The 21,266-nt window shown below is 38.4% G+C and overlaps 1 protein-coding gene and 1 long non-coding RNA gene across 2 annotated transcripts in view; one reads left to right on the top strand and one right to left on the bottom strand.

Moving 5' to 3' along the window:
- LOC138918216 (uncharacterized) overlaps positions 1–20,259 on the top strand; it is a 30,447-nt gene extending 10,188 nt beyond the window's left edge. The window contains exon 3 of the long non-coding RNA XR_011427257.1: positions 18,959–20,259. This is a non-coding gene — a long non-coding RNA (uncharacterized lncRNA). The remainder of the gene's footprint in view (positions 1–18,958) is intronic.
- Positions 1–21,266, bottom strand: part of SUCLG2 (succinate-CoA ligase GDP-forming subunit beta) — a 260,077-nt gene that overhangs the window by 17,472 nt on the left and 221,339 nt on the right. The window contains exon 10 of the mRNA XM_023620105.2: positions 3,297–3,417. Within this exon, the coding sequence (XP_023475873.1) occupies positions 3,297–3,417 (121 nt within the window). The remainder of the gene's footprint in view (positions 1–3,296; positions 3,418–21,266) is intronic.

Below are 21,266 nucleotides of genomic sequence, written 5' to 3'. Positions count from 1 at the left end.
TTGATGAAGGTCCTAGGTGCTTATTATACGATAGGGGCTATGATGGTGAAAGGAGGGTAGTGGCAAAGAAGGTCACCCTGGGTATTTTTAACGTACATAAATTTGGGGGACAGTATCCTCTCTGAGCTCGTCTTGAGTTGTCACATTCAATTCTCCACAATATAGTGGATACTGTAAAGATCAACATTTCTGAATATTCCATAAGCCATGCTGGTGACTGTGTGGGACGCCCCAGTGGCTATTGCTACTAAGAGAGAAGTAGATCCTATTAGGGCAAACACTGGTTAACACTTTATATATATTATCTTGTATTGTTAATGTTTCTATTTTTCTTTTTTGCCCTGGTTATCTAGTAACTGCGATCATTTCTTATATTTCTATACATCTTCCTTAATGTCTAAAGCTCAGTGACTTGCATATAGTATTTATTATATTAATTAACTAATTAAAAAGCCACAGGCATACACTTTGGAAGTGCATTAACTTAAAAGATGCAAATCTGATTATCTAATAAAGTTACATTCAAAGCTTCTTCCTGATAGCTCAGACCTCTGATACAGCCAGCAGAGATTATAAAGGAGATTATCTTGCACATGGTATTTTGCATATTTCAGCAAGTGTATCATCCAGATAGACATGATAGGGATATGTTACATGAGAGGGATCATTTAATGCTTTTGGAATACTAAGTGTGAAAACAAGAGAAGTGTTGCTTTTAATCTTTTGGGAAAAATTAAAAGGGTAACCTTCATTTCTAGGAATGTACCAATAACTAATAATTATGGACCTCTGCTGATGACACAGACACAGGAAGGATCACTAGACAGAATCAGTCCACCATAGCATGCACTCATTTCTAGTCATTTCCAAGTGACAGACAGACTAGTATGATTTGCTTATAGAGCCCTGCTCTCCTCTAAGAACACAAGAAGAAGAGCTGACTTTTAGAATCTGAGGGTCTCTGGTCACTTTGACGCTGAAAACATCTAACATCAACATTTTCATCAAAATTTTATACCCACACTGACGAACCCATTAACTCCTTGATCAATTTTCTTTTCATTATAGCTTTGCAAATCATTTTCCTTTTATAGAAATTGTTTTTATTGGGATCAATTATGGTGCATTTACATTTTTAAGAAGATTTAATTCATTCAGATGTTTTAATATCCATCTTAAACCTTGCCAAATGGGGATTCTGCTATTTCCATTTTTCTTTTGCGATTATTATTTCTATCAAGTCCATATGGCGCCGATCTAAGTTTGTGAGGCAGTGAGTCTCAGGGAGAAAGAAAGGAGAGAGGCAGAGAGTGAGAGAAGAAAGAAGCAGAGAAAAACGGGCTGCAGCTCATTCAGAGGCTTGACTTCAAAGGACGGGGATACAGAGCAGGGTGGAAATATCCCTGGGCTTCATCTTGAGGAGAAGAAGGTCTCTAAGGAATTACGGCACCAATGTAGAACTTGGGGAAACTGAGCTGTCACAAGAACGATGCTGTCGAAACCCACTCAAGGGCGCTGCTTGCTCCCTGTAATCTGAATTTGCTGATGATGTGAACAGGACTTTTGCATAGTTCTCACATTAGAGTGTCTGCTTTTGCTTCTCTCCTACAGTGGTTCTCAAAGTGTGGTCTACAGAACCCTGGGGGACGTCCCTGACATAAAAAACTACTTTTACACAAATATTAAAATAATAATAATTTAAGAAATAATAATACTCTGTTGGCATTTGCGCTGATGAAGGAAAGGTAATGGCACGCTACCCCGGAATCCAAGCAGCGGCACCAAACTGTACAAGTAGCCAGTGTTTTTCACCACCACACATTCACAGTAAAAAGTTGCCACTTGCAAGTAAGAATGTCCTTAATGAAGAGTGAAAAATATTAATTTTATTAAATCTCAACCCTTGAGGACCCGTCTTCCTAATACTCTGTGAGACCAAGCACTCCGCTGCACACTGAATGACAACTGCTGTTCTGACGAAAAGCAATTGTGCAAGTGTTGGAGCAGCAGGCTAAACCGCTCACTTTTCCACGGAATGCTATTTTTTCTGGAAAGAATGAAGGCCACACTATGGTTATTCAGACTTAGTTATCTGGCAGACATTTTCTTGAAAATGAGTGAAGTGAGTTTGTTACTTCAAGGAAAACAAGTGAATGTTTTGTGGCTGCTGACTTTTTAGTCAAAATTAGAATTATGGAAAACTTGCTTCTACCACCTTGACAGCTTCCCAATACTCAGAAACCACTCTGATGAGAATGATACCATATTAACAAATGTGAATTTTTTGATATGTATGTTGGAAGATCTGCATAATCCAAAATTTTCCATACGATCAATGTATGACATTACAAATCAGGCATGCGTAAAATTCATTTAATGTGAAAGACAGATCAACGAATTTTAATATAACAGAGTAGAAAAAGTTCATTGAAATAGTTTCAGATTCCTCATTAAAACTAATCAAATCTTTAATGAAGAAACTATTACTTGCAGACTTTAGTAGAGTACCAAAGAAAATATTCAAAATTATACGAAATGATTATTAAAAACTCCTGCCTTTACCAAATACATAGCTCTATGAGGCCAGACTTTCTTCACATACTTCAACTAAAGCAACATACAGCAACAGATCTAATGCAGAAGCAAATATTAAGCTAGATATTAAAGGGATTTGCAAAAATGTAAAACAGTGCTGCTATTTTAATTAACATTTTTAAAAGATAGTTATTTTTCATAAAGTAGATAGTACATATATTTATATATAAAATATATAATATAAAAAACTAAAATTTTATTATTTAAAAAGATGGCTATCTAAAAAGTTCCAAGTAGTTATTCCTATTACCAAATTAATCAATTAAGTTAATTAATAAATACCAACAGATATAACCCAGAATAAACAAGAAGTCTTTGGGGTTCTCAATTTTAACAAGTAAAGAAGTCTTGAGACCAAGATTGAGAGCCATTGCTCTCCCATGACGAATAATTCTTGGAGCAGCATTTCTCAGAGTGTTTTTCCCAGAACATAATCTCATGAAATGATTCAGAATGAAAGGGCTCTACTCTGGAATAAGTTTGGAAAATTTGGAGAATCATAACATATGCCATTCTTGGAGAGCTGCGAACTGTATTAGCCTGTGAGGGGCTCAGAGAAGTGCTGCTGTACCGCACTTATTTCATCTCATTTAATCCAGTGCTTCCTTATGTTGTCTCAGGAAGTTTCTGAGTGCAGACCACGCTGGTCACCTGGTCTTGAGGAAAGAGTGCTGGCGCTGTGGAAATCTACCATAACTTACCTTCAAGCCGGACCACCAGGGGCACCTTGAGCTCCAGCTCCCGGCAGGCTTTGGTAATCCCATTGGCAATGATGGCACAATTGACGATTCCACCAAAAATATTGACGAGGATGGCTTCAACCTGAAGTTGAAAATAGGAAGGCACTCATCAAAATGTTGACAGCTAACATTCTCAAAAATAATTGGCTAAACAAAAGAGCCAGTTAAAATAAGACTCCATTCTTCTTTAACACAGAACATAAAATATAAAAGTCCCAGAAAATGTTAGGGAAGTTAAAATTTAGTACTGAGTTAATAAATATCAATATATTACATTACCATGTTACCCATATTATCCCATCAATCACTTCTCTAAACTCAAAATGAATTCAATACCCACTCATTTATTATATACTGTCTTCTGCTTTTTCTTCTATTGTTGTCTGGAACTGTTCTTTTATGAGTAGTCACACTTAAAATTTCATGCACTTATGTCTTTTCTCCCCACGGTTTATACTTACATTTTTATCTGTCATGGTGCCTCATGGAATATTTCAAAACTAGGAACTTACTAATTATTTGTTGTTTTGTATTAGTAGGTAAAGTTTCAAAATTTTCCATGCTTCCTTAATACCTCTTTGATAACTAGATGCATATACTCAAAAGTCAGAGATAGTTTAATTATCTTAGATAACAACATTTTTGATTAAAAAACAAGACACCCCCAAAGAAAGAGACACAAGCTCATATCACAAACAAGGACGTAAGAAAAGTCAAGCCAGTGATGGGAATTTTTCAGAAATGTAAATTTAAAACCCTCATGTTAACCTGCTTATACATATTCCATATTCAAAGGCATGTGGGCCCCCCCAAATTACACTTGTCCTGATTTGATAAATAGGCATAAGAAAATCCTGTGTAATTAACATGAAGAACGAGATAATGAAGAGAATTCATTACCTAGATTAATTGATAAGACCCACAGAAAATGGCTATTCATCAAGCTGGAGGCATCAAAATTCCAACAATGGAGTCACAATTAAATTATGCTACACTAATTGCAAAGCATATACATGTGTTGCTTCATGCCAGTTTTAAAGCCCGTTATTTCAATAGGCTAAACTAACTACACAAAACATATGAGAACAGAACACCTTGCATTTGTTCAGCACTTAACTGTTTTAGAAAATGCCTTCACGTGACCTTCACTTTTCATTTTGACCCTTGCCAGAAGACTGTGCAGTAAAGCCATTCAGAGATTTCACAGGACGTGTCCCAAGGTTACACAGCTACCATGTAGCAGTGGTGAGGCTCAAAGTCAGCTCTCTAGATTGCCTATTCATTCTCCATTCACGCCAGCTGCTAGAGCTGGGACCTTGGGCAAGGTAGATACTCATCTTGAACATGATTTCCTCATCTATAAAATGGGAATAGTACCAGGTCCACAAGACTGTTGAAAGGCCTAATTGGGCTAATACATGTGAAATGCTTGGCACATGTGTGTAAAGTACTTAACAGATATTTACACATACATTTATTTCAATAAGCAATTATGAAAGTGGGCAGGTTACATAGCAAGTAAGAAATAAGGAAATCTCTTTCAGTAGTCTGCAGCTATGTTGAATTTGAATTTAATAGAAATACAAACTTATTAAAGTTCAATACAAAGGTAATATCTTAAGAATAAAATAAATGAGCAATATTTTCAAACGAATGAGAGATTGGGGCTATTCCCAAAAAAGAAGTCTGTCATTACCATTCACAGCAGGCCAACTGGTAAGCAGAAGCTTGCTTTCTAATGACAGATATTAAACACCATTAGCATTGAGACGTGGTACAGCAGTAGTTTCCAAATAACTGTGGGATGGAGAGGAACTTGCCAGAACAATGGAAGAAAAAAACACTCAAGAGCAATAATGGCTCCATGGGGTCCAAGAGACAAACTCAGGAACTGCGAGCCTCACTCAGCTTTGTGTAGAAGAACCAGGCTTTCTTGTGAAGTACACAGGCAGGCACCTGTACGCCTCTGCCACGTTCCAACCTGCGCATTCTTTAAGGGTGAGTTCAGATGTCAACAACTTCTCAGTGAAGCTTTCTTATTTCATTAAATTAGAGTGAATTATTCTGTTTATCCATCTAAAACAGTATGATAATTCTATAGAGTAGCCATATCATACACAACAAATTCATGTGAATTCATCTACATAGGCAGGAGTGGGGGCAAGAAGCAGGGAAGATGACCACGACCCTGGCTACTCAGTGAGTGTTGCCCTGGAGTGAATGTCAACTATGAGCTATGGATCTGGTGTGGCCTCAGTGGGTATCAGTTCTCATCAGTCTCTCCTACATCAGTATCTCATTGGGTTTAATGAGCATCTGACATTAAAAATAGATACTCTTCAGAAAACAATTTGTACCTAAATGGAAGCCAACCACTTCAATTGGCAGAGAACGCAAGGAAAAGCCCTCTTTTCCAACAGTGGGTGAATAATTGGCTTTGTTAGACTTACTGAGAAATAGACAGTTTTTCTCCAATGTAGTTTATTAGCCTTTCACCTTGCATCCCCATCCCCAAGAGGCAACTCCCTTGTGTGGGTCACCTTTGTGCTCCTCTGCAACAGGACTATGTATTGTTTCCATCAGCAGCTAGCGTAATCCATGACATGGTGTAATCATCTAATAAATAATGGTTTCAAGAGTAAATGAATTAAATTAATTTCAACAGACACTTAGTGATCATCACCCTTGTACAGGCACAGAGTTAAGTGCCTGGGATATGGAGATGAATAAGATATCATCACTGTCCTCAAGGAATTCAAAGACTAGTTTGCAATCCAGACCAGTAAACTGACAATTACAATCCTGGGTCTACGAATGTCTCACAGAGCTAAGGCCAGGGCAGGACCCATGATGCAGACTGCTGTGATGAGAGAGGCTTTTTGGAAGAGGCGATGTTCCAACTGAAAAAGAGAAGGAAAGAGCAGGAACTCAGGTGGAAGGGAGCAGTCAGGATAAAGGCAGAGCTGTCACCAACTTGGCTGATTCAGGATCTACGTGTTGAACAGGGAAGTAATGTGAGATGATACAGGGGAGGCAGAGAGTGGCAGGCGCCAGAGGCCAGGGATGGGAACTTGGTTCTTTCGGCTTATTCCTTCCTTTTCCAGAGCTGGGTAAAGGTAACTCTTAAGAAAGTCGCCTCCCTGGGGGGGTAGATGGGAAGTGACAGGAGAGGGAGAGAGAAACAGAGAGGTGTGAGTACATGAGTGAACATCAGATGAGAACTATAGACAACCAAGAGGGAGAGTGAGAGAAGACACGAAGTGAGAAAGGGAGAAAGAGATGTTGACCAACATTAACAAAGCAGTTAGCATTTTCACAAGAATAGCAATAAGGCAGAGGTACAGGCTGCTTAGGTCAGGGAAAGGGCTTGTTCAGGGTACCACAGAGCACGAAGAGGAAAATGACCACCAGGGGTGGTGGGAAAACCCCACGCCACCAGAGATGATGCCATTCTCTCTCACCATAAAGTAATTTGCTGCAGTCACGCACTTTAATGGAAATCTGATTTAAGGTTTCACTCTGGGCCAATTTCTATAATTAACTACCTTAATCTGCAATCTCAAACTGAGAATGAAATTAAGACAGTTTGCAAATGAAAGCCTTGTGACATCATTATTATTATTTAGCATTTATAAAGCATGTCAAATTTTCAATGTGTGCCTTATGTGTTCATTCATGATTACAACCACTAATTGCTGTTCCATGACAATACCAATAGCAACTTTTAGTAGTCTTTTTTTCTTTTTTTTCCCCTGGCAAAGAGAATGTTAAAAAAAAAAAAAAAAGTCAGTGCTTGCTCTATTTAAGTACCCAGAGACTTTCCCAGAAGATCCCTAAGTGCTTTCACAAACTGAAAAATTTTTCCAAATTCTTGGGTGAGAATTATGAGGGTTGCTATTTACTGTGTCATAAAAGTAAAGATTATCTAGTGAGGCAGTTATGGTGCCAGATACACTATACAGGTCCCCAGACCTGAAACAACTAATCCCAAGGTAAGGTCTGTGGCAGCTGTCGGCAGCTGTGCAGGTGGTCAGCAGTCCAAATGCAGGTTTTCCAAATGTCTGTGTTTGGCTTTGCAAAATACACTCCGGCTGCAGATGTTAGTCCACAATTAAAAGTAAAGAATGAACTTCGAAACAAGAAAAGCTACAGCCTTTGGCATTTATCAAGTTCCTCTCAACCCCACTTAAACAAACCAACAAAACTCACTACTAAAACCATTTTTTGGGAACATAATCCTTTTGAGTATCTGATAAATATTAAGGAACCCCAGTCAGATAAAACCACACACACAATTTTTTTGGATAATTTTAGATAAGTCCTATCACTAAACTGCTCCCATAGGATTTGGCCTTAAAGGCAGATAATGGCAAAGGGTAACATACAGCATATGCATATTGGACAGGGTATGAGTTTGAGGGGAATTGTGAATTCTTTGCAACTATTTGCAAAATTTTGTTTAAATGCGTACTTTTCTAGGAAAAGAGTCTATAATCTTTAAGAATCAAGATATTAATAATCATCACAAATACGACACTAGCTAACGTTTACTAGGCATTTAGCAGGTGGGAGGCAGTAGTCTAACTATTTTATGTGTATTAACATGTTTAACCCATGAGTAGCACATGAGGTGGGTGTAATTATTATCCTCATTTTACAGACAACAAAACTGAGGGTACCGAAGATCTGGAGAATCACTGGGCTACAGCTTTATCTACTGTCAGATGGCTTTCAGAACCAGCAAACCTACTGAAGACCTACAATGTGTACTGTGCTTAGTATTTTCTCATTCATTACCACAGGAGATTCTGCCACAAACATGTGAGGTAGATATTATTGATACCCTATTACGCATGAGAAAATCGAGGCTCAGAGAGGTTAAAAAAAACTTGCACGAAATCATACAGCCAGGATATTGTCAGGATCCAAAGTTCAGCTCTTTATCTTCTTCAACACTATCCTGACTCTTTTTAATGAAATACAAATATTACCAGATTGCTCAATGAAACGTAAATCACTTATTCCAATATATTCGTGAGGCCTATTCTGTGCTAGGCACACTTTTACCCATTGAGTGTGGTCAGTAGTTAAGCTGGCAAGAAAGATTTTTTAAAAATAGAAAAAAATGTTCTGTATTGAAAATTGCAAACCGTGATAATGGTTATGAAGGGGAGGGGAAAACTGGGTACTCATAGTCAGGTCTCATGTTACCCTGGGTGGTCAGGGAGGCCTCTTGTGGGCAGTGACATTGAACCCACAATCTGAAGGAGAGTCAGGAAGAGGCTGGGTAGATTAAGAGAACAGAAAGTAAATACCTCACTACAAGAGAACAGAATGGGCAAAGGCTGAGGGCAGAAGAGAACTTGGTGGGTTTGAGAAACTAAATAGAACCTGGAGTTCAGGTAACTGGGGCTTGGGAAGTGGGGTGGTGGGAAATGACATGGCCCACCCTGGCAGGGACCAAATCACGCAGAGTCTTACAGCACAAATGTCATGAGAAGGAGTTTGAGAAGCCTTTGGTTTCAAGATACCTACACAGACTTCAGGGAGGACAGGAAGAGAACTATCATTTATTCAGCATCCACAATGTATTTACATTAGGTTTGTAAGATAGGTTTTATGACCTCTATTTTATGGATAGACTGAGGCTCAGAGAGTGTAGGGTCTCATAGCTATTAAGTAGTTACAGTTCAAACCAGGTCTGTTTCACCATACAACACACAGGGCCGTCTGGAACAGCTGGGCAATCTTAGGGGTGCCACTGACATACACCAGGGGCTGGCAAACTTTTTCTGTTGAGGCCTGATCAGTAAATAGTTTAGGCTTTGTGGGCCAGTCTGTTCCCCAACTATTCAACTCAGCATGAAAGCAGTCATACATAATATGTAAATGAATAAGCATAGTTGTGTTCCAATAAAACTTTATTTACAAGCACAAGTGGTGGACCAGATTTGGCCCAAAGGTCAGCTCCTGACACAGACATGATTTGGTTCACGGTTACCCGCAAATTCACTGCAACCACCACTCCTCCTTCTTTGCATCATTTGATATTACTTTGAGAGCACTTTTCAGATTTTAAGCTTTCTTCCCTTGTTGCACCATTTTCTTGCCATCACTGACAACATTAAGCCACTCAGGCTGTAGTGGTGGCCGATTAAACAAATGTGTCCAGGTCAATTTTAATATCATTCCTTTGCAACAAAACCTGTACCTTCAATAAGTTCAAAACATGACTTGAATGCCTTTGCTTTATTCTCTTTCTCTCCCTGACATTGGCTGGAAGGGAACAAAGAACGACTTCAGCAATTAGTCAGCCATTTTGCAACAGTTACTGCAAATGGTTAAGTACTGTACTATTTAAAACATACTGAAGCATATACATTAAGCACAGTAAGCGCAACTACCGGGTTTTGTCACTGTTTATTCCAATTCAGCCTGATAATTTAGTCCCATTGCTGTGGGCAGTGCAGATAAAAATCAAGCAAGCATGTTTATATAAGGCAAGATAAGGATTTTTAATCACAAGTTATTTTAATTCTTGTTTAAGTATCTGTTTTTGTGGAAGTGTTTTTCTTTTTTCTTATTGTTTTTATTTTCCTGCTGAATTCTAACCATGTCTTCTAATCCACTGGCAGCCAATGAAGGAAAATAAATGGTGAAGGAAATTAGATGCAGCTTGGATAATTGATGTTTGCATGTCTGGCTTTAATAAAAATACTCTACTAAATTAGAGGGGATTCTAAATGGATTCAGTCAATAAGGAAGTGATTCAGGTGAGGAATTCAATCTTGCGCTTGGTTATAATCTTACAAACAAGCTGATTGATCAGTTCAATTGGGACCAGACTTGCCTTCTGCCGAACTCAGGGTGAGCTGCTCTGGCTTGCTTTTCCACCTTTGGTTTGTTCTTCAAGTTTGAAATTATTTTCTTTCATATGAATTCAAGCACTAGGATCCTTGGGTTAAAGCAAATGATGTACCCCCAATATGGCTACAAATGACATGAGAACAACTGTACTTCTTAAAAACACTCTCTTACTCTGCCCTTTTAATTTCTTCCAAGGAAAAAATACTTTTAGTGAGTTCACAATCTGGCCTGAAAATCTTAGAATCAAATGGAAATATCTTAAACATCGTCCTCAATACCAAACCACATTCTGGCAATTTTAATTACTCAGTCAAGACAAACCCATTTATTTCAACTTTGGAATCAGTTATTCCAAAACTGATAACGTAGAATAACATCTGGTGGATGAACAATATTTGGATAGAGAGCCAAGTTTCCATTAAGCTTGATCTCTGAGAATAGCCAGGGGGAACCGAGGGAAATGTGTCTAATTTGTCTTTGATTTATCTATTCTCTTCTTCCTGAATTCTTCACCCTACTTATATCCTGCAATCTTCTCCTCACTCGAATAAGTGAAATGGTTTGGAGGATTAACATTTATTGCACGTTAATTTTCCCAGGTTCTAGGAATTATGTACTACAACTTTCTCTGATAAGTAAACTGAGACTCAAAAACTTGTTCAACAGAATTGAAAGCCCAGAAACAAAACCACACATCTATGGACAGCTAATCCTCGACAAAGAAGCTGAGGGCATACAATGGAGAAAAGAAAGTCTCTTCAACAAATGGTGCTGTGAAAACTGGACAGGCACATGTAAAAGAATGAAAATTGACCATTCTTTTTCACCATTCACAAAAATAAACTCAAAATGGATCAAAGACCTAAAGGTAAGACCTGAAACCATAAGGCTTCTAGAAGAAAAAATAGGTAATACACTCTTTGACATCAGTATTAAAAGGACCTTTTCAGACACTGTCTTCTCAGACAAGGGAAACAATAGAAAGAATAAAAAAATGGGACTTCATCAGACTAAAGAGCTTCTTCAAGGCAAGGGAAAACAGGATTGAAACAAAAAAAACAACCCACTAACTGGGAAAAAATATTTGCAAGTCATATATCTGTCAAAGGGTTAATCTCCGTAATATATAAAGAACTCACACAACTCAACAACAAAAAATTAAACAACCTGATCAAAAAATGGGCAGGGGACATGAACAGACATTTTTCCAAAGAAGATATACGGATGGCCAACAGACACATGAAAAGATGTTCATCATCACTGATCATCAGGGAAATGCAAATCAAAACCACACTAAGATATCACCTTACACCCATTAGAATGGCAAAAATAACCAAAACAAAAAGTAACAAATGTTGGAGAGGTTGTGGAGAAAAAGGAACCCTCATACGCTGCTGGTGGGAATGCAAACTGGTGCAGCCACTATGGAAAACAGTATGGAGATTTCTCAAAAAATTAAAAATAGAAATACCATATGACTCAGCCATCCCACTACTGGGTATCTATCCAAAGAACTTGAAATCAGCAATTCCAAAAGTCCCATGCACCCCTATGTTCATTGCAGCATTATTTACAATAGCCAGGATGTGGAAGCAACCTAAGTGCCCATCAACTGATAATTAGATAAAGAAGATATGGTATATATATACAATGGAATACTACTCAGCCATAAAAAAGGATGAAACCGTCCCATTCACAACAACATGGATGGACCTTGAGGGTATTATGTTAATTGAAATAAGCCAGATAGAGAAAGACAATCTCTGTATGACTCCACACACATGTGGAAGTAAAACATGTAGACAAAGAGAACAGATTAGTGGCTACCAGGGGAAAGGGGGGTTGGGGGTGGGCACAAAGGGTGGGGTGGAGGACCTACAACATGACTGACAATAATGTATAACTGAAATTTCACAAGGTTTTTAACTATCATAATCTCAATAAAAAGTTAAAAAAAAAAAAAACTTGTTCAAGGGTATATAGCTACTAAGCTATGCAGCGAGGATTTAGACTAAGTCTGTTCATTTTAAAGTCCATGCTTTTTCTCCTCCCTCTGGCTGGCTCTCTATAACCAGTGACTTCTGATTAGTCAATAGCCCCAGCTCTACATGGTCCTATTTCTAAGCTTCAAGGGCATACTCCTGAGTCCTATATTCTGGTGCCCAACTATTTCTTGTTTTCACATGTCACTGCTCAATTAAAACGTATCAGAAGTAAGATATCTTTTGTAGTTTTGTGGAGTAGTGGGTTTTGGTTCTTCACAACCCAATATGTTTCCTGTTTCCTGATAAAAGAGTTGTCCAGAGCTTATGGTCTGCAACCCCTACTTAGATGGGATGGCTGAGTGGTGATGATGGGGTAAGAGTGGGTCCTGGCCTTCAAAACCTAGAGTCTGTCCTGAACTGGGATAGAGGTCCCTACTAGACCCCCTCTACAGATTGCTAAGCCCCTTTTCTCTTTTCTGACACGCTGAAATTTATCCCTTTGCCACTGTTATTATTTCTAATTATGACGAGGAAAATTCCAAAGGAGAATGATGCTGTTTGAGACACCATGTCATCGATACAGATTTTAAATATCAGGCGATGAAATGGCCACTGGAAGGTATGGTAATTCTATGAGAGTGGCTGTTTCGAGCGCTGGTTCTGGGGGAGAGATCTGTGACATATTAACAATGCCTGCCACAGCAGTGGAGGAAAGAGTCACCTCAAGTGTATTATATATCTGTCTCCCTAACTTTGGAATTACATAAACACATAGTTTGATAACTAGAACTTAAAAATTTAGCTTGTCAACACTACTCCTCCTTTAATGACCTTTACAAAGAAAACACCAGACAGTCAGGAGACCCAATTCACATCCAGCATCATCACAACACTCCCATTAATTATGTATATTTAAGTATATGAAAACCAAAAAAATTGAATATAGACTTCCAGCACTAGATAGGACCAAGCAACTTCCATTACAAATACTGGTTTAACAGGTTAAAAAATACTATGAATACTGTACCATATAAATTATAAAGCCATACTTCCTCTCAAGATGAGTGCCTGTTTCCTGAAGTCAAAGCTTTCTAAAGCTTTGTGTTCTATGAAGCATTAGGCCTATGTAATGCTCCACGAAAAAATCACCTGATCAAATCATATGGATTCTAGCTTATGAGTGCTTTAGCAGATGATCTGTGTTCTCACTTATATTATTTTAGTCATATTTTGCAAAAGAGTCAAAAGACTGGGAAGTTGATCCCCAAGGAGCTGGCAAAAAAGGTATTTAGGAGCTGGTGTATTGGGTGGTTAGGTGGCACAAGGATCTAGGGTCCCTCTCCCCAAAGATGCCAATCATTTCACCATTTGGATCATGTGTATAGGTATTGGCAAAACTGGAAGGCTTTCATAACCAAGAAGAGCAACCATGGATGCCTCGGCCAGTCCACGGGTGGGATACAAATGCTTCCCCAATTGCCAGCAAACACAGTGGTAGCGGTTAAGTCAGCTATTAACAGAATTTTCGGGAGAAGGAAAAATCTAAAGATGGAAATATTGGTTGGCATTATAAGCAGGCACAGGAGACAAGGAGTTAAAAGGACTGAAGAACACAGAGATGTGAGGGAATAGCACAGACAGGTTTTTTATCTTTTACAGAGACATTTCCCATATCCTTTTGAACTGAGAATCAGAACCATTGCCAGGATTACAAAAACCACTTGGACATTTAGAATGGCAAATACAAGGTTCTTTTTGAGTGTCGTGTGTTTAAAATAGCTCTTGCAAAAGCTACTATGATGTGTAATTTGGCCACAGAGCCATTTGAAGCTAAAAGAAAAAAAAAAGAGCAAAGAGATTTTGGTCTTACCTTTTTACCAGGAAGCATCAAAAGGCTTAAAAAAAAAAGGAGGGGGGCATACAATTCTCACTTAAGAAATGAGCTATTAGAATTGACGTAAGAAACATTTTGGTTACAAAACTGCCTTCCTAGCTTAACAGATAATTGCTTTCAAGACAAGATACTGCTCCCAACGCACTATCTATATTTTATTTGTAATGCGAGCTACATTGGTGAAGGTTAAGAATATTTATTGGCACATTCTTTCTGAGGAGTATTTTGTCCAATCATCTCAGACTTATGTCGTCTTGATGAATGTGAATGCGTACACTCCATCATCTTTAGTTAGAGAGTTAATACAGAGAACACCCATTAACTCGGCAACTTGGTGAGGGACCCATTTATTATTCTATAAACAGGATGTCTATCCGTCTATCGTTGCAAAGTAATAGTCTCCATAGGGTAACTGTTCCTACAGGAAAGGAAAAAAATGCTTCTCTGGGTGATTTCTTCACCTTTATTCATGACTGACATCAATTAAAAAAAAATTAGCTAAGCAGACAGAGCCAAAACTTAGGACCACACAGATTCACACTTCACACCACAGAGAAATGAAGATAAATTTAGTTAACAGCAAAACCCACTGTTCCTGTAAATAACAAGTCTAATGTAAGATGAAGGTGGCATATAATGATTCTGTGATGCTTCATACATCTGTTCAAATAAACCTATTTGATCATTTAGTTTTCTGGGAAAAAAAGGGTGGACGAAGATTCATATCAAAACCCCTAACAGATAAGTATCTGGGAAAACTAAAAATATAAGCTTCCAGCTAAGATTGCAATAAATTATAAGCTATTTATTATACACCGAAATTTATATTAGAATTGTTTTAAGTAAAATAATTTTAAAAACACATGTTTCTTCTCTTAACAGACCTTACTGGTATATTTGTGAAAATCAGTTTACTGCCAAATTCTTTGTAAGTTTCCAATTTATTTCCTAAAGTCTCACCCTTTGTTCATCACAGTAAAATGACCTCCAACCCCAAACCTCACACCCAGAATCTTAAACTCCAAAACTGTCATTGAAGATCATATGCTTTAGCATCAAAAATTTAAATTCAGGTATTTTAAACAAAACCAAAAAAAAAAAAACTTCAAGAAAGTCACCCACTAAAACATCTGTAATTATAAAAATCAACATCCGTTTTGAATTAGGGCTCCCCTAAAATGCTCAGGCAGGACTGGTGTCTGCTCATATTTAATATTAAGAGGAGAAGAATCTATAGAATTTATTCTGCCTCTACTAGCAACATCAGATGTCACTATTGCCCAAAAACAACCTCAGCTGTAGACCATATTCCAAAATTACTGATATCACTGTCTGACCTTGCTGTAATCTGTTGTGTGGAAGTCTGATCTATTTATTTAGCTGTTCAGCAAATGTCAGAATGCCACGTCTAGAGCGAAATAAAAACTACAGTGGCAAAATGCCCCCTACAGCCTGCGAGGAATGAAATTTAACAAAACTCTTTCCACCTCAAACTGTCTCAATCATTGGTTAGCTACACCCTCTTCTACCCATGGGTAACTTTTTGTGGACCTCCGTAGAGTTCTCGAGCTGTTAGACTCCCTTTATAAAAGGATTCCAGAATATTCTATCCTTTGAGGCACACGTTCAATAGACAATCAAAAGGATGTCATTGGGACCTATCTGTGCTGTAGATCACCTGTGTGCCTCTCCAGGTCCATTCCACCCTTTGCCACCTTGTTTCCTTTGATTCTGAAGGGCTGACTCTAGGCGCTACATCAATGGCTCCTCTCCTATCTGGCATTTGGGAAGCTTTGGCAAGAGGAGAGGGAAGTCAGGGTGTGTATATTCTTCCAGGTCCCTCCCAGTGAGTTTGCCTTGAGTGGCTGTGCCCCTCCACAAAAGGTCTCTGATCATCTCAAGAAAGCCTTCATTACAGACTTTTTATTCTGGTCAAGTAACCACCCCCTTCTCTCCTCCTTTTGGTTTAGGTTGTTAGCTCCAGGCTCCTCTACTTCCTCTTATGGTTCCTGTACCCCCTACCCACACACTCTTATTATCAACCCCTTTGGAAATAAACTCGGCCATATACCATGAGTGAGTGAGTCATCATTTCCTGGTGAGACTGGTAACAACATCCTATTTTGACCAAGTCAGCTTGTATTTGAGAAAATCCATTCATTTGAATCTTCTATAAGTAGAAGGTTAACTTTTTGTTTAGTTTCCCCCCTCTCTACAACATACCCACGGTCATGAGTTAAACAGTAAAAGTAAAAAAAAAAAAAAAGGTGAACACTCTCAACTCAAGCCATTTAATGCATATTATCAAACACTTCTTTCTCTGGTTCTTTTTGGGAGATGGCTAACACCTAAGAATTTGAAATTGTTGCTCATTAACAGTCTGGATCTTCACCCAAGGGAAAGGCAGAAAAAGAAAAACAAGCCAAATGCTTTATTATCTTGGGTCCTGTCCATTATAAGTGACAAATAATAGCTTGTCAGGTGAAAACGAGCTTCTCAGCACTGAAATGGCTTCATTTGGTTTATTAGCTGCAAACGAAAACTAAACAAGGCCCATCTAGACGGTGACTTGCAATCCTTATTTTCAGAATAATGAAAGATAGGCTCAATAAGTCCAAATCCCCACATGGCCTCTCAGTGTGTCTAAAGGAGGAACACAAGTAACACAGAGACAAACCTGAAAAGATGGTTAACAAGTAAAAATCCAGGACTGCAGCCTTGGACAAAGGATGATGTTTAACTTCCACAAAACTCCAATGATCCAGCTGCAAATAGTGGCCTCACATTTATCTCAAAAGTCATGTTATTCTATCAAGTAAATAAACTGTGTCATTGAGCTGTTAATAGTCAATAATAAAATACACCTCAAGGGAATCCATAGAGGATGGCTTAACAACCAAAAAAACATGTAAGGGAGGAAAAAGAAGCTCTCAGATTACATTCAGACACACCCAGCTTCTCCGGGAAGGGAGTAGAACCTCGTAAGGCCAGATATGCACACACACACTACTGGAATCCACATGGTTTAGACAAGCACTTGCTTTTCTGATATGTTAGAGGTTCCTTTTCTCTCCCCTATAACTTTAATTGTCCTTTAGTCTCTGATACACTTGGACAAAAATCCTTTTATGTGCAGAAGCCCACCTCACCCACGTCCTTCAGCGTGGGTTAATTTCATGAGTGTGTATTTTACTATGTGTTAGATCTAAAAGGTAGTCTTAAATCTATTTAATGCTTGTTCATGTCCTACCAAAGCAGAAGCTCCTTGGATTGACAGATATATTTTTATAAATGCCTCGAAGTGCCTCCTTTATTTCTTTTTCTTTTTAAGATTATCCTGAATATCATGTCCAAGTTTTCACTCTAGAAACCTTGGGATAGTCTTCTGAGTTGCTCAAGGCTAGTTAAAGTCATCTCCCATTTCTTGTTCGCCCTGTCTAGTTGACACCTCCCATAATGCCCATTCCTGCCACACAGCGTGATCTATAAAGTTTCTTCTCACGCCACGTCAACTGCTGCACTCCACAGTTCTGCCTGCCTGGCTTGCAGGACTGTAATCTCTGCCCAGGCAGGTCTGAGAACAGGAATTCCTGCTCGCTTTCATGCTGTAGTTCTAAATGGCTGTCTTTATAGATACATGGTGTACCTTGAAGGTGGAGGTATTTCTAATGGGAGACTATATTGACTGACTAAACTGCAGTCTTAATTAGAGAGAGGAGTTGCAAACTCAGTGGCCTCAAGGGCCACGCAGGTGAGTAAATGAGTTAAGAGAGCCTGGATTAAGACAAGAGGAAATACTCTGGAACACTGGAGAAGACATGCTTTTCTAAAGGGGCTGTTGCTACCTAATCTATCCAATTGTTGCCATGGGAATGTGGGCCTTGTGTGCCCAGACCTTTCCATTTTTTTAAAAGCCAGAAATCTGGATTTTTAAAAACACTGAGCTTACTAGACAAAACGTATCTGAGGGCTGCATCTGTCCTCAGTACTTTCATGGTAGCTGCCTCACTAACTAGACGGTTCAGCATCCGGGACGGTGCTTTCCAAACCAGTATGCTTCTTTTCTGCTGCTGTCACCACCCTCTCCACAGTGTTATGAAGTTTCCTCCCTCCCAAAGGATTTAAAAATTTCTGCATGTAATGAAATATTCTGGTGGAACACTGTTGCATGTGTGAAAGAAGGGATGTAGAATAAAGCTATAAAGGGAGAAGAAAATTAAGCAAGTTTGAAAGGAGATCCCAGTAGGTCTTCTCAGGCTAAATCAGAGGGAAATGAAGAGTTAGAGCATGAATCTACATATAGGAAGAATAACATTAATGCCAGAAGTAACTGCTGACACTTACTGATCCCTCTTTAGATGCCAGGCACTTTTTTAAGTATTTCAGATGTGCTAACTTTCCTATGAGAAAAGCGAATATTTTCCTATTTTACAGATGGCACACAGCACAGAGAGGTTAGCAGCCTTCCCCAAGATGACACATGTGGAGAGTGAAAGACGCTAGCCTGGCTCCAGAGCTACTATGTCATATTGCCTGCTCTACACTCTTTCACCACAATATCTTCAGTTACCCCATTGGAGTGACTTCGTTCAAGTCCTGGGCATAGCCTGAAATATCTTTTCTACACATATAAATCCAACACAAAGGGACAAATCTTTCCATGAAATCATCTTCTGTGTTGGTTTTAAAACATGTTCACAAATTCCTCAATGCTCCTTCCTTCAACATGTAGAACTTAACTTTCCTTCCCTTGGGTGTGGTTTGGACTTAGTGATTCACTTTGAATGAAGAGAATATGGTGGAAGTGACCATGTGTGACTTCTGAGACCAGGTTATAAAAGGCACTGGTGCTTCTTCCTCTTTGTTCTCTCTCTCAGATCACTCACTCATGCCATAAGGACACTCAAGCAGCCTGCAAAGAACTGAGGTCTCCTGACAATGTCCATGTGAGCGAGCCATCATGGAAGTGGATCCTCCAGCTTTATTCAATCAAGTCTTCAGATGACAGTAAACTTGGCTTACCTCTTGACTGCAACCTCATGAGAGACCCTGAGGCAGAACCACCCTATAAATAAAACCCAGGTATAATTTACCAAATAATCAGATGTTCAACTGCTGGTTCATTGGTTGGCAAGCATGGACTTTAGCAAGGGTTTAACTGGCTTTATTAAAAATATGATGAAATTGAGTTCTTTCAGCAGATCAGAGAATAAACATGGATATAATTTTACTATTTACTGACTACATACAAGACTTAAGACTGTAATCCTTTGTCATATTGAGATATACTAAACTGCAAGTACTAGGAAGTGACGTGGATTTATACTTTGTAACAGGATGATTTTCTTAAATTTTATATGTGGAAAAATTCCAGTATGATAATGCTGCTTTGGAACATGCTAGCTATTTTATGTTTTATGAAGACAATATACAGAGAATATAAGAGAATTTGATATCACATTGATACCTTATTTCTCTGAAAAAAGTAAGTTGGGTTGTTTACTAAAAAGATCTGCTACGTATGCCTTAAGTACAGTATGTGTTTAATGAGAACTACTATGGAATTAACATTACAATTCCATCTTTAAAAAATTCCAGGACATAATCTAAATTTAAGTACATTGATAATACACTAACTGTGCAGGCCTATCCACATACAGTTTAATCAATTTCATGATGAAATCTACTTCCAACCCTTGACAGTTCTGATTGTGCTGCTTAATATTGATTCTCAAAAATTATTAAATATGTGATATAGTGTTACAATAAGTGAGTTACGGCAAGACCAATAAGAAACATAATTGTGACAGGTATCCACTAGAGGCCAGTGTAATTCGGAGGAGGAATTTATGATCAATCCCTGCAGAAAAACGAACATTATTTCTTCCACTTAAAAGTGGAGCTCTTGTGAATTGGAGGGAAAAAATGATGAAGAAAGCTTTTTTGAGTTTCTGAAGTTTTAAAGAATAAGAAAGATGAGTTAAGGAAGGATGAGTCATGAAAAATAGGGGCAAAGAGAAATCTTGTCTCCAGAAAAAAAATAGTACTACCATTTAATGTTTGATGTTTCACGAACGTAAGCATAAATTTTCAACATACTTGGTTTAACTGTAAGCTTTTTCATAAATGTTTCATTTGGCAATGGCATTAGAAATAATTAAAGATCTTGAATACCTAGAAAGTGCCACGGTGATCTCATTTTTAGGGCAGTCATCATTGCTAGCCACCCAGACAATGCCAAGGGTTTTGAAAAGGAGTGGAAAACTGTGCATTTGCAATTTCCTTCCTTTAAACAATTTTATTCAGAACAAGTACTAAATGGTTCCTTCTTACATGGAATAATTCACATAAATTCATCTAGCACTACATTCATATTATACATTTCTTAATAATGGTGTTACACGATGCTTACAATAGTTTTTAATAAGGAACTGAACCAGCTTCTCTAAACTAAAAATAGGAGTAGAAATGAAAATCTGATTCTTTAGTAAAGCTTAGACAATAATAGTTTGTAGGATCTTGAGTAGGAGATTTTACTTTATAAAAGTGAAAGATGAACAATTTACCACATAACCCATAGATGTGTACTCTTTCCTCTCTCCTCTGGCAGAGAAAGACACCTTATGTGATGTGGACATGCCGAGGAGATTAATGAACCATAAAATCTTAGAGTCGGACAGGACCTGAGAGGTCAGCCAGCCGTAGCTTGAGCCTTGTCATAGACGGGGAGCTTCCTCCTTTGCAAGGTGGCCCATTCCACTATCAAAGCTGTAATTGTTTGAAAGGTATTCTTTAATCCTTATATTGAGGGACCTCATCTAACACACAATAAAATACTGTTCTGGTTCCTGAGGTCAAATAGAGGAGGCAAGATACAAAGATAAATACACATGATCCTCATTTTAGGGAGCTGTAAAATTCCACCCATGTGGTTCTGATTTTGGCCTCTGAGTACTGGCTCTATCAGTTAATAGCTGTATGGATTAGTTAACTTCTTTGGGCCTCAGTTTTTTTAAACTGTAAAATGGGGATAATAATAGTAGCTACCTCTCAGGGTGGTGCCAGGATTAATGAAATAATACAAGTAAAGTACCAAGCCCAGCCCCAGGCAAATGGTAAGTACTCAGTGATTGTTAGCTATCATTGCTAGGCACTGTTTACTTGACAAATAAACCACTCAATCTT

Source organism: Equus caballus, chromosome 16, assembly GCF_041296265.1.
Source record: "Equus caballus isolate H_3958 breed thoroughbred chromosome 16, TB-T2T, whole genome shotgun sequence".
Taxonomy (NCBI): Eukaryota; Metazoa; Chordata; class Mammalia; order Perissodactyla; family Equidae; genus Equus; species Equus caballus.
The sequence above is the reverse complement of the archived record's forward strand: the minus strand, read 5'-3'. Positions and strand labels throughout refer to the sequence as shown.